The 14,000-nt window shown below is 34.0% G+C and overlaps 1 protein-coding gene across 1 annotated transcript in view; it reads right to left on the bottom strand.

Moving 5' to 3' along the window:
* Nucleotides 1-14,000, bottom strand: part of LOC123654730 (Down syndrome cell adhesion molecule-like protein Dscam2) — a 228,133-nt gene that overhangs the window by 36,841 nt on the left and 177,292 nt on the right. The window contains exons 7-9 of the mRNA XM_045590618.1: nucleotides 9,887-10,109; nucleotides 1,664-1,907; nucleotides 855-1,008 (exon numbers count right to left, since the gene is read on the bottom strand). Of these exons, the coding sequence (XP_045446574.1) occupies nucleotides 855-1,008; nucleotides 1,664-1,907; nucleotides 9,887-10,109 (621 nt within the window). The remainder of the gene's footprint in view (nucleotides 1-854; nucleotides 1,009-1,663; nucleotides 1,908-9,886; nucleotides 10,110-14,000) is intronic.

Consider the following 14,000-nt stretch of genomic DNA (forward strand, 5'->3'; position numbering starts at 1 on the left):
GTTTATAGCATAGTTGAAGTAGGGCGCAGCAGGAAATGGCCTGCTCAAAATCTGGAGCAGCCCAACTGGGGAGATACCCACATAACTAAATAATACCTGCTTTCAAGCAAGGTTGTATTCTTGTGAGGAGTAAGGTTACCAAAAGCTGCTGCGCGCTTGCGATGCTTCTGGTGTTGTAAGCGTCTATAAGCTACGGTAAACATACATCAGGTAAGACGTACGCTTGTTTGCCGTCCTAGTTGTATAAAATAAATATTGAAATCATTTTGAATCAGTTGTTGCGCAACTTTGATATCTTTTTTAGAAATCACTAAACAAATATCGTCAGCAAATTGACACATATCGCAATATCGCAATATGTATATTATTTATGTCATTGACATGGACTAGAAAGTGTAACGTCCCCAACACTGATCCCTGCGCTGTACCTACAGTTACTTGAATAGGTTGGCTAATGCTTTTTCAAGTTTTACTGTAAATGACCGATTATCTAAATATTTTCTAAGTATTTTATATTTTCTATGTATTAAAATTAAAAATTTTAGGTAAAAATAAAAACTACCTACCATAATATATTCTATAATATCATATAATTAAAGTTACTCTCGACTTTGATATCTCATTAAATCTTTCTAATCTATAAAATAATTTGTTAATATCAGTCATTTTACAGCATTTCAATGAAAATGACCGTTTGATTTCTGAAGATTATCGGGCCAATTTTTTGGATCTAGTTTTTATCAAAATATTACTAAACCTATTAGATTTCATAGCATCGTAATTTACCCCTGCATAAAATATAGTGAAGTAAAAATATTTTAAAGTAGATTTAACTAATAGATTTATCCATTTACCTGTGCCCCCTCGCCATGGTGTTGAGTGGCTGTCCGTCAAGAAGCCAGGTGAAGTGCGGCGGGGGCGAGCCTACAGCGGAGCACTTGAGGGTGACGACCTGACCCGGCCTTAGTACTTGTTCGATAAACGTGTACTGGAGTTCTGGAGCCGTATCTGTTGGTTTTAGAAATTTCCTCATATTTAGGTATTTATTCATACATTATAGGTAGTGAAATTATTATTTATTTATGGAAGAAGAAGAAAAAGAAATATACTTTATTGTGCATAAAAGTTGAAGTACATAGGTATCTCAAAAAATAAAAAACTTAAAAAATAATAATATGCACAAAGGCGGTCTTATCGCTAGGTAAGCGATTTATTCCAGACAACCTTAGTAGACATCCAGGTAATGATATACTGATAGTCAAAAGTGTTATTTGTTATTGAAATTTGGGAGATTAGGCTTTATATATTTTCGTAACTTTCATTGATATTTTTGCTTTATCTTATAATTATTAATGTACCGAATATTAATAAAAAGTAGAAAATAGAAAATTTTTACAAAACATAAATCAAATAACATTATCAAGAGAAAAAAAAAAGTGAACAATTATAAATATAATTGCACGGGTTAACGCACATTGAACTCTCCTACTCCTTAATTTAGCTTATTTATTACGAAATTGTTATTTGACTTTCATTGGGTTTGGTTTCCCTCATAACCGTCCCTCACATGTCATCTCTTACTGAACCATACACTGTACCATACAATAATGAAAAATTTCAAATGCTCTCGTTAACTAAAAAAAAAACATTAATATTCACTTACCACCTAACTTCAACTCAGCAGTAGCTTGCGCTGAATCTCTCTCGTTTCTGGCAACACACTGATACATTCCTTTATCTGAACGTTGCACTGACGCAATAACTAGCTGTTCCCCGTTGTTTTGCACGCGAACTCGTCCTCCGGTTACACCAGATACTGGTATACCGTTATGAAGCCACTCGAGGCGTGGAGACGGCCAGCCTGCCCAAGTACAGTTGATGGTAGCAGTTCCACCACTGTTTACTACCTGTGGATAGAACATCTTTTATAATGCTGGATATATGCTACCTAGACTTTAACCAGGACTCTGATACTTAGGGCTTGTTTCGTTAATTACTGATAAAGGTCCTCTTAGATAAAAACTTCTGATAGGGCATAATAGTAGGAGGTCATCGAGGGAGGAAAGGAGGTAATAGTGTGTTTTTAGTTGAGATGTTCCAGGCTATCAGAATCTAGCACATCTCAACCAAAAACTACAACTTTTGACAGAGTTTATGGAACAGGAAAAAGGAACAATAAATTAAAAACGTTTGTTGGATAGCTGTACAAATATTACACCCAGATATAGGGCAGGCATCAAACTCACAACCCCAGTAGTTGAAAGTAGTATTTCTGCACATAGCGCCGTCAGGAAAAATATAAAACAATTTCAAAAAATGAGATGATAATATCATGATGAAATTATAGTAGTGCAGGTGCATCGATTTATGGACATTGCGCAGGTGTGTCCAAGCCTTAGCTTTGAATGATCAATATAGATAAACAAACAAGGGAATTGCCGTACGGTAATTTGGCTTCAGAAAAAAACAAACAAGGTATGTAGGTCGTGAAAAATTTAGAAATATTTGCATGTGTTATTTTATTTTCCAGTTTAACAAAAATGAAACAGTTTGTAGAATTAGCTTTGTTCGGTGTACAAGGTGTGTTTAAAAAATAAGGTAAGGTTATATTTTTATGATATTTATTGATTCATTTTTCAAATTTAACTAAGGTAGGGCTCAGCGGGAAATTTTTCGCTCAAAATATGAAGTAGCCCTAATGGGGATGCACCTCGAGAGACAGAAGATCACAGCTAAATAAAACTGTTTTCAAGCAGTGTCGTGTTCCTGTTGGTAAGTAAGAGGTCTAGAGCTCCTAGGAGGAATTAGGGATAAGGTCCGTGAGGTGTACGTACCACCAGGTGAGCCGTACGCTTTTTTATCGATCTAGTTATTTGAAAAAAAAATATATATTGTCCCCTTCAAAGTAACCACCCTCAGATAGAATGCACTTGTGTCAACGCTATTTTCAACCCTCAAAGCAATTCTCATTTGGGTACTTTGGCGCAGCATTTGGCGCAGCACTTTTGGGTATCGCCTTGAGCTCCTTTAAAGGTGCTGTATGTATTATTGCATATGCGAACTTATTTCATGTTATAATTTGAGATATTATTTACGATAACGACGATCATACAAAAAATAAGAATACTGTTATATTTTATAGACAAAAACAGACGAAACTATTATTAAGACCTTTTGAAAAATACTAATTAGATTTTAATGTTTTCTAAAATAGAAATGAAAACTCGACTACTTAAGAGATTTTAAGAAATAAATGAAAAACAATTGGAAATGAGAAAGAGTAAAGTAATTAACGAGTCTGAAAAGCTTCAAATAGAAAATAAAGACTGCTTACTTTAAAACCAATAAAGTGCTAACTCTTTAGTCTAGGGTTGCCTCTTGGGTACTAAGAGGTAAAAATAACAAGTAATAAATTAAGTGTAGGTTAAGATTATTGACCTATACTTAATTTATTAAATTACCAACGAATACTTAGTTTCCTTAGAAATAAATATTAATTTACGTGTTCAGATGTAGATAAACAAATAACTACCGTTTCTTCTGAACATGTTAATTTCTAAAAATATATATTTTTAATAAACATTCTATGAAATATTCTTTTCACATTAATAACACTTAGGAGAATATTTCTTCCAGAATTTTTCTTCAACTAGTTAATGAAAGTCAATTGTATGTTGATAAAAAATTCGCATTATACCCAGCCGAAAAATCTGACGATTTGAGAACCTTTTTTTACAAGTCTGTAAAAAACTAAAACTGAAAACAAGCAAATGCTTCAAACTAACAACAACTCTTTTTCGGGACTAAAGTACCAGTCATTATCCTTCTCCAAAAAAGAACACTAAAATACTATAAAACGTAAACAAAAAAGTTCAACTGCGTAAAATGGGAACTAAAACATTGGAAACGAGCCAGACGGTTTAAGCTTCGACTAACAGCTATTGTAACAGTGGGCCTTTATTACTGCCAAAAAGTCTAAACAAACTTGGGAGTCGAGTACAGGTGTGATGACTTGAATTCTTGCCGCATCGTGGCGTAATGCTTAAGAGAATTATAAGATTTAAACTTTTATTATAAAAGTACTGGGATGGCAAGCAAACAATGGTTCGGTTAACCTTATATAAGCAGTTACCGTAGCCAATGGGCGCTTAGAGAGAATATCGGGAGCATTGCAAGCACGTTGCTGATCTCACCTCAAAACAACACTACTTATGTGTGTATTATATGTGTATTTTATATATGTAAGTGTTATGTATGTTTATTATTATTATATATTGTCTATTAGTACTTTGTTCGAGTATTCTAATTCGCACACCAATCGTTTGTTTACTTTCTAACTGCAGTTTCTATTTCGTGTCCTATACCCAAAGGTTGTCTGGATGAGATCGCTCTTTCAGCGATAAGACCGCCTTTGTACGTCTTTCATTTTATGTTTTTTTTTCTCTGTTGTTTCTTTTAATGGTGTACAATAAAGAGTATTATTATTATTATTATTACTTATTCCCAGAATCGCGAGTATATTAGATTCACACTGCTTACTTAATAGCAGTGCTATTTAAATATGATCTTCTACAACATACTTTCCCAGTTGGGCCAGGTTCAGATTTTGAGAAAGTTTATTCACACTGCTGGATAGCTGGAAAAGACACGCATAGAGGTAAAATTGGATAAACTCAACACTAAACGTTCATCATCATCATCATCATCATCATCATTCATCATCAACATGAAACAAGGTTATTCTATTTCCAATGAAATTTATACCGTCGATGATATTTTTATACTGTCGCAAAGTATCATCTCATCCATGTAACTTATTATTCTCTTGTAAATAGTGTGATCTTTTGTAAATATGGTGTCAAGAAATTTTATGCGATTTAATTTAATATTGTCCTTATAAAAGATATAAAAGACCACCGAAAAGTCGACAAACAAACAGACAAAAAACGCTTCTGAGAAAGCACTTAAAAATTCAAGCCTTTTTATTTTCAATTTTTATGATACTGATAAAGAACCAAATATAAAACGACAACCAAATAAATGAAATATATCAAATTTTGTTCTTTGAAATATATGTATATTACTATGTCGATTTTATTTGTATCTACTATGAAACAAATTTTAATAAATTTAACAAAATAGCGACCAATCACTATTCCAAATTAAACGTGACAACAAAACATTGCATACGCAAACTGTTAAAAATCTCTCAAAACAATTATTAATCAATTTTCCAAAATGGCTGCCGGTCGCGATTTTAGACGCGTGATGTCACAAAGCAGTTTAATGGAATAAAAAACCTCGAATTGATTTTGTTTTTGCCTCACTACTGATTGTTGGTTCAGAATACATTAAAGCAATGAACTGAAAATGTTTGTACGTGCTCCGAATTATATAGTGTACACACAGTATTTGCATTAATCGCCAGTTATTAAGTTAAATGGACCGATGGTTAATAATAAAATAATTTATTTCTTGTGTAGTACGTTATATATAATAAAATAATAATTTTACGTGCATAAAAAAATAACAACACACTATATACTTCCTACCAACTACATCGCGTTAAACCCAAAGGTGGTCTCGAAGAACATGATCAAGGTCACGTTCACGGAACAAGATCGCACTTATAACGATAATTATGACGCCTTACTATTCGCCTATGTACATATTTTACTGCACATTATATTTGTTTGTATTTTGTTTTTAAATAAAGAATACGCTTTGGTCTGTAATATTCACTGCTAGGCTTAGGCCTCTTTCCCCACGTAGGAGAAGGATCAGAGCTTAATCCACCCTACTCCAATGCGGGTTGGCGGATATATTCTCTACTATAAGTAACGATCGCTAGCAGGTGTGCATGATAATAAACGGGACCAACGGCTTAACATGCTCTCCGATGCACGGTGGGGAGACCCATAAGGACTGCACACACACCCATACCACGGCAAACACTTGTATGGCCAATACAATTTTTCATGTGCGGGGATCGAACCTCCAAACCGTCAGCGCAACAGGCACAAACGAGTGCTGTGACCGTTGCGCCAATGCGTCACCCATAGAACAGAATTAAAAAGTGTTGTCAAATAATTTTATAATGTCTAATTATCTTTAAAACTAGCTGTGCCCGCGACTTCGTCTGCGTGGAATTTAACAAAAAAGTTATAATTCAGTTCACAGAGTTATAAAATAAATAATTTTCTAAAATAAAAGTAGCCTAAATTACTCCTTATTACATCAGCTATCTGCCGGCGAGAGTCCCGTCAAAATCGGTCCAGCCGTTTCAGAGATTAGCGGGAACAAACAGACAGACAGACAGACAAAAATTGTAAAAAAAAATGTTATTTCCGTCTATGTACCGTGTATACATCCATATGTATTTAGTTAAGTGGTTATTTTAATATTACAAACAGACACTCCAATTTTATTTATTTGTATAGATGTATAGATAAAATTAATATACAAGCTGAGGAGAAAAACTAAAATACAAAAGGTGTTTTCATTCCTTTGCAATTCTTTTCAGGTTTTATTCTATTTCTTTTTAAATTAGTCTGTCTACTCAACGATATTGATATTCCAGGCGTATCTTTAACGGGACGCCGTATTGTGTTTACTTCAGCTATTGACATCAGATCTCTACAATACCTCTTGAGCATTTAATACAATTATGCAGCCGTCCATCGTTATTTGATACTAAAACGTCTTTGTGCCATACCAGATTGGATACAATAGACCTTGGTTTTGTTCTGGGCGTTTGTGTTACGCGTGTTTTCCAACAACAAATTGGCGCTGGAGAACACAGAATCAGACTTGATAATAGATTCAGGAATCTATTATTCCATAGCAGTAATCCGGTTAATTACAACATCTTTAGCTTATTAAGTTCTCCCCGTCCCCCAATTTCCGTATATAGTAAAATAAATATGAATAAATAAAATAATGGAATAATAAGGGCATACAACAAAAATGATAATCTGAAAAGTCTAGCAAAAATTTTCGGCCAGTTAAATACCCGAAGTTGGTGATTTTAATATAGAACAGTTTACACCGGCTTTTATACCGCTACAAACTTTTTTCGTAATCATACATGTTCCTTAAAAAAAAGATATGGCCTTTAACCGAAAATAAAACCTTTGATCCACCTTTTACAACATAGAAATGAAGCCTGTGGATCAGAGAAAAAAAAAATCAATGTATAGATTTTACTATATTTTGATTTAGATCGACGTACAGTAACGGTCAAAGCTGCTATATTCTTTAATAGACAATTCTCTTAGTGTGGGACATATATTTTCTTCACTGCCGAATATTATTTAAAATTTTAACAAAAGTGAAGTAAGTGTGAGAGATAGTGATATATTGATGTATATTATAATAGCTGAAATAAATTCAGAAAAATATACAAATAATAGGAATCATTCCCATTCAAAGAAAACAAATCAATGATAGAAATCAATGCGTAAGCCGAACGAATCCCAAAAGACTAATTGCACGACGATCCGTTCCAGAAAAGGGGAGTCTTTCGAAAACAATCGTATTTGCAATATCAACATCGGTAACAATTTAGTTGTCCATACCCTCGCCCTATCTCAAACAATCGGGGCAGTTCTTTTTCAGGTTTTATTTTTGCTGAACAAGTAACCCACTTTGCCTGTTCCTTAAAATATAAATGTATGTCTGTACATAACCTTTGTTTGAATAGGGTAATGGTCTGATCTCTTTTTGTATGTTCATCTGAATTTGCAAGGTTTTGTATACGTTTTATAGTTTTGATCAGTTCGTCGGATTTATATTCGTTCAATGTTAAGGCTTCTTTTTTAATAGTCTATACTTGTGTTTTCTTTCGTTAGTGTTTACTGATTTTATTTATTATAGTAGGCATGTCTTTTTTTTTATTGTCATTAATTACTACAAGTTGAATTACAGTCGTAATGATAATTATATATGTATGTATAACAAGAATAAATGAGAAATCATAATTAAAAATGCATATCTCTTAATAAGCAAATGAAGTAGTTTAATAAGTTCAAATTGCTTTTTTTTCTGTACCCAGTAAAAGAAATTCCTTTTAATTCCATATAATCTAATATATAAAATTCTCGTGTCGCGGTGATTGTAGTTACACTCCTCCGAAACGGCTTGACCGTTTCTCATGAAATTTTGTGTGCATATCGGGTAGGTCTGAGAATCGTACAACATCTATTTTTCATACCCCTAAATTGTAGGGGGGGGGGGGGAATAAGGGGGTAATAAGATATATGGCAAAACAACGTTTGCGGGGTCAGCTAGTAGTATAATATAATCTATATGTATAAGATAATAAAGAAAAGATGACGTAGTTTTATACTCAAGTTATGAGTTTCTTTTTTAAATTCCGGTTTCTCGATGCCTTTTGTTATAAATTGTCTCGAAGGAACGTGAAGTAGATAAATTGAGCGCAGATGAAAGGCAGACAACGTTTCCGATACTGACATTGTAACCTTCTAAATCAATGTTTTCCCGATGAATAAAACATTGCCTATCATGTCCCACGTGCCTTCGTATTATATGCACCAATGTACAAATTGAAGAAATCAACACCTGTTTTCTATTACCTCCTGCGCTCATATATTATTAGATTTAATAGTTTTTATGACCTTTAAATCTGATGAAATTTGTGTAAATTAATTGTGTTACAACGTAAGTAGACGAAAAAAATAATAATTAACAAACGCACTAATCATCACTACGATTTTCGATGATTTCCCTCGATTTCTCTCAAATCCCATCATCAAATTCTGCTTTCCTTATCATGGTTACTACACTTGGAATATCTCCTTTCCAAAAAAAAAAAGAATTATCAAAATCGGTCCATAAACCACGAAGTTATCCCCGAACATATATAAAAAATTATATATACGATCGAATTGTGGAATCTCCTCCTTTTTTGAAGTCGGTTTAAAAGGATTTCTTACAAATGTGATATTTCTAATATCAGACTTATGTGTAAGTCAAATTTAAATTCCGTAGTTAAACACGAAATAATTTTTCTGGTGAAACTAATAAAGGACAAAATAAATTTAGATATAAGAGAAAATTAAGTCCAATTGAATCAGATATTTTCAATGATAAATAGAAAAGTGTAAATGTTTTGAAACGGTGGTATAAATTTACATAAGTAAATAAAGAATATAGAATGAAAATAACGAAAAACAAACTCCGAAATAAGCGCGGCGGTATTTTGTATCTGACAAAAACATCCAAATCAAATTAACCTGATGGACGGAAATTTAAATACGTCACTTGCTTTCGCGATGGAGGACGTTAAAATCAGAGCCGCAAACACCGCACCATTTAAATCGAAAAGCAAATAGACAGCCTGCCCGGTCAACGTCGCTTGATCATTTATTTGGCATAATTAAAAGGCATTTAGCCCGAACCGTTTGATGCTCTCGCTAATGACCTGGTAACGAATTAAATTTTTTTGCTTTGAAACAAATTCGAAGGTTCATTTAATTTCGGTGGAGTTTTACTTTAATGGTTTTTTCTAAGTTAGAAAAATTTAACGAGATATTTTATCTGTTTTGAAGTTTAGAGTTAGAAATTTTTAAGAGGGTCGTCTAGTTACGGTATTTTTTTAATTTGAGTTGACTCAAATTACATAACTTGAAACAATTTTTTTAACACATTTAGTTGGTGGGTATTAAGATTATCAGCATAAGTTAAGACTTTAGTAGTAGGTAGCAAGACTACTACAGTGATTTGTGATATCCAAGTTGGTTGTTATTGAAGCGTTTTAAGTGAACCTATAGCTATTTGAAAATTTCACGATTTATTTTTAAGGTTCATTAAACTATTGTAGAAGTTATTTGTCAAAATATCAATAGTAATTTTTATATTAGCTCACCTGTGTATGAGGTTGTGCATGGACAGTCAAATGTGCTCGTAGAAATAAGTGCAGCTTCAGAGTGAGGTGTCCGTGAGCGTTGGCAGCTCTACAAGCCCACCGCCCATCATCAGAAAGCTCAGCTCGTCTGATGGTGAGAGAGTCAGATGAGAAACTGTAGCGACCCCCTCCTTCGCCTTCGCGTATTTCTCGGAGAGTTCCACTGGTTGATTCTCTGTACCATCTGTGGGAAAAACCATAATTTATTTATTATATTATATTATTTAGAGGTGGACCAAACTATTTCCACTCTGGCAGTTTGGTTAACTTGTTCTGAACACAAGTGTTAGTATCATAGATCACGAAGAAGCCAGAAGGAAACGTCTCGAAGGGTAGATATTAGATTTCTTCTTTGAAGTTTGCTGAATATATAAATGGTAGTAAATCTTATGGGAAGGTTAATAAAATACGGAGTCATCTTGCCTAGATTCTATGTACCCATTTACGATATATAATTAGAACAAAAAAAATGAAACTTGCTTACTATTTATAGAACGAATTATGGCTAAGCTTTAGACTAGGAAAAACCGAATTATTGGGTTTTTGGGGGTGAAGAGTGGAGGGTGTAGGGGAAGCTATACAAGGTAACACTACCACACTTCGAAACCCCATCGTTATGGAGATATCCATGGTTAAAGTTTTGAGATTAGAGGAAGAATTTAAAGCTATTATAATACCTTTGAGCTCCGCGTCTGACTTCACCACAGCTCCGGCGCTGCGGGCAGTGCAATCCATGCGCCGCTTAAATAACTTTATAAATTATTTTCGAACAGGCGTACGTAAAAACGATCTCGACTCCAAGATCAACAAACGATACAACTTGCTGTAACCATGCTTAGTTCCGTAGCTTTTACATGTTATATTCACATTTCGCGGCTAAGATCTAGATTAGGTAAAACCGAATTTTGGGACCGTGGGGGGATGGGGAGGGGGAGGGTGGGGAACACTACCCCTGGTACCACTATCACACCTCGGAACCTCATGGTTATGGAGATATCGATGGGGCTAAGATCTAGATTAGGTAAAACCGAATTAGAAAAACCGAATTATGGGGTTTTTGGGTGTGGAGGGTGGAGGGTGTAGGGGAATCTATACAAGGTAACACTGTCACACCTCAAAACCCCATGGTTATGGAGATATCCATGGTTAAAGTTTTTGAGGTTAGAAGAAGAATTTAAAGCTATTATAATACCTTTGAGCTCGTACTGTTTGCATTGTGTGACAAATCGACACTTTTAAACAAAATAACGCGTCAGACATAATATTCTAATAAAATTAGTAACATTGCGTGCTAGAATATAGGTTTAGAAATTCGAAAAATACCCAAAACCGAATCGGAGCACCCCACTGTCCACGTGGTCTTGGTCTGTCCTACCCCTAGAGTGTTTTTTTTGTGCCGCGGAGGCGCGGAGGGAGGGCAGCCCTCGCCCGCCGTGCGAAAGCGCGCGAACGAATGCGTAGAAGAGCGGCTGAGGCTGGTCGCCGAAGGCGACCAGCCTCCGCTGCGGAACGGAGCATGAGTGAGCGTGCTTTCGCACGCAAGGGCGAAAGGGCTGCACTTCCCGCAGCGCCGGAGCTAAGCGTTCCTCTAACTTTCGAAATTCTTCTTCTAACCTCAAAACTTTAACCATGGATATCTCCATAACCATGGGGTTCCGAGGTGCGACAGTGGTACCAGGGGTAGCGTTCCCCACCCTCTCCCCCCCCATCCCCCCACGGTCCCGAAATTCGGTTTTACCTAATCTAAAGCTTTACCCATTTCGCACTTGATAATAACATTTCAGACGTTAAGTTATCGCTTTCACTGATTTCAACTGATGTTTAATGACTGAGGATGCTTTAAAAAAATGACGCGCCACTTATCGTTTCGCTCCAAAGCAATGTAAGCATAATTCATTGTTTTTGTTTAAATAACTGTAAAGGCAAAGGTCTTAGACCATACAGCCTTGTTTCGTGTTATGTTTTTTAATCAAATATATTTTATTTTTATTTATTTACTGTTATAAAATTACGTCGATGAACGGTGTAATTTTTAAATTAGACAGGTTAGGGTTATTTTTTTTTTGTAAAAAAAACTATGTCGATAAACGGTGTAATTTTTAAATTAGATAGGTTAGGGTTTTTTTTGTAATCGGAATTATGCCTATAAACGGCCCCTTTCTGAAGTCAGATAGATTAGGGTAATTTTTTTAATTCATGTTATGTTTTTCACTTCACTATATTTTTTTTTAATTTACTTATTGTCATATAAAATGAACTAAAATATTGAGTATTTTTCATATATAACCTTCTAATAGTTGATCGAACCTAATAATAATAGTAAATATTAAATAAATATATATAAAATATATACAAATAATATATATTTTTATTTTGTTTCTTTATGTATAATATGAATTTATGTGAAGTTAGCAGTCACCGTGTACTAAAAATACGTATAATTTATTTTGATTAAAATTTTCAACTTATCCAACTTTTCAGACAGTATCTGCTACTGACAAATATATAATCTTTATTTCAACTTTTACAAAGGCTTTTTAGAACCGCTGTCAGTTTAAGCAAAACATTATCAAAGGGTAAAAAATAAACTGATTTTAATTAAATTTTGTATTAATTTGAATAACATTTTACTAAGGCATCACGAATATACATTTCGTAAATGGCTCCAGAATTTTAAGTCAAACAATTAACTTTTTTAGTATAAGATGGTTTTTTATACACAACAAGCGTTTTAGTTATCCAGTTTCTTTAATATACTAACCTGAAGGTATAGACTACATTTTGTTTCGCATCTAATATCAACTAAATAAAATATAAACGTTTTTGATCAACAGCTATTCAAAATTGTTGTAAATTACTCCATTAGCAAAACTGTTTAACTCGAGTGTGTATTTGAATGTGGCAAACGTTTGACAGATCATTAATAGATGGCGCCATATGTCTTGTTAAAAAAAAGAACGAGGTTACTCAATTCGACCGTATAAATATACATGTATATTTTTTTTAATGTATGTTTGGGGATAGCTTCGTCGTTTATGAACCGGTTTTGATAATTCTTTTTTTTTGTTAGAAATGAGATATCCCACGTGTGGTACCATGCTGATAAAACCAGGATCTGATAATGGGATTCCAGAGAAATCGAAGGAAACCCTCGAAAATCGTAGTGACGACTAGCGTGTTTGTTAATTTTTTTTTTTCGTCTACTTACGTTGTATTACTTGTCGATGTAATTGAAGTCGTTTTTTTTCGTTTGCGAGCAAACACAATTATTGAATCGGAGTATCTTTATTTTTGTCAATTTTGGCCATAAATTATGTAAAATTCACTAGTGTGTGACGTAATCGTATGACTTATTTCAAAACTTGAAAATGATTTAAGATAATGAAATATGATGCTAAAATAAATGTGTTTGGCAATAACTAATGTCTGGCACCTTGACTAAAGAGGTCTGAAATATCCCCACAGAGTACCAAGTCAGAAGTACTGCAAACGCCAATGTGTTTTCATTTTAGGATTCAAATCACGTCGCGACCTCAGCACTCGCTCGCTCTAAATAAGGTTCCGTGGAGAATTTCACTGACTAGAGCAACTAATGTCAACAGCTGTCTAGAACATTGAATATATAAGTTATTTTGATATTCACTTACATTTCAAAATATTTACATCAAAAGCTAGTCAAAGATAATATATAATCCTGTCAGAAATTACTATTGGATTTTTTGTTTGTAACTTTGTAATTATGACAATTGTTTACTGAGCGTCAAACAAAAAGAAAAAAATATATAGACTCTTAAACATTTCTGTAAACTCTGTATATATTGCCAATAAAAATAGAAACGGGATGGCAATGGGGATAGAAAATATGGATCGTAACAGAGAGGTTCTCATTCGGGTCAGCACTCGAATATTAGGAAGCTTGTTTAAAAATTTATATTAGGATTGCAGGTAAAGGCAGTCATCGCGAGGAAACCTGCATATCACAGAATATATCTGAGTTACATACACATAGATAATAATAGCAAATAACTAAATGGCTCACGCTCAGCAGTTCCCAGTTAGATATGAATCTTAAATT

Source organism: Melitaea cinxia, chromosome 1 (assembly GCF_905220565.1).
Source record: "Melitaea cinxia chromosome 1, ilMelCinx1.1, whole genome shotgun sequence".
NCBI lineage: Eukaryota > Metazoa > Arthropoda > Insecta > Lepidoptera > Nymphalidae > Melitaea > Melitaea cinxia.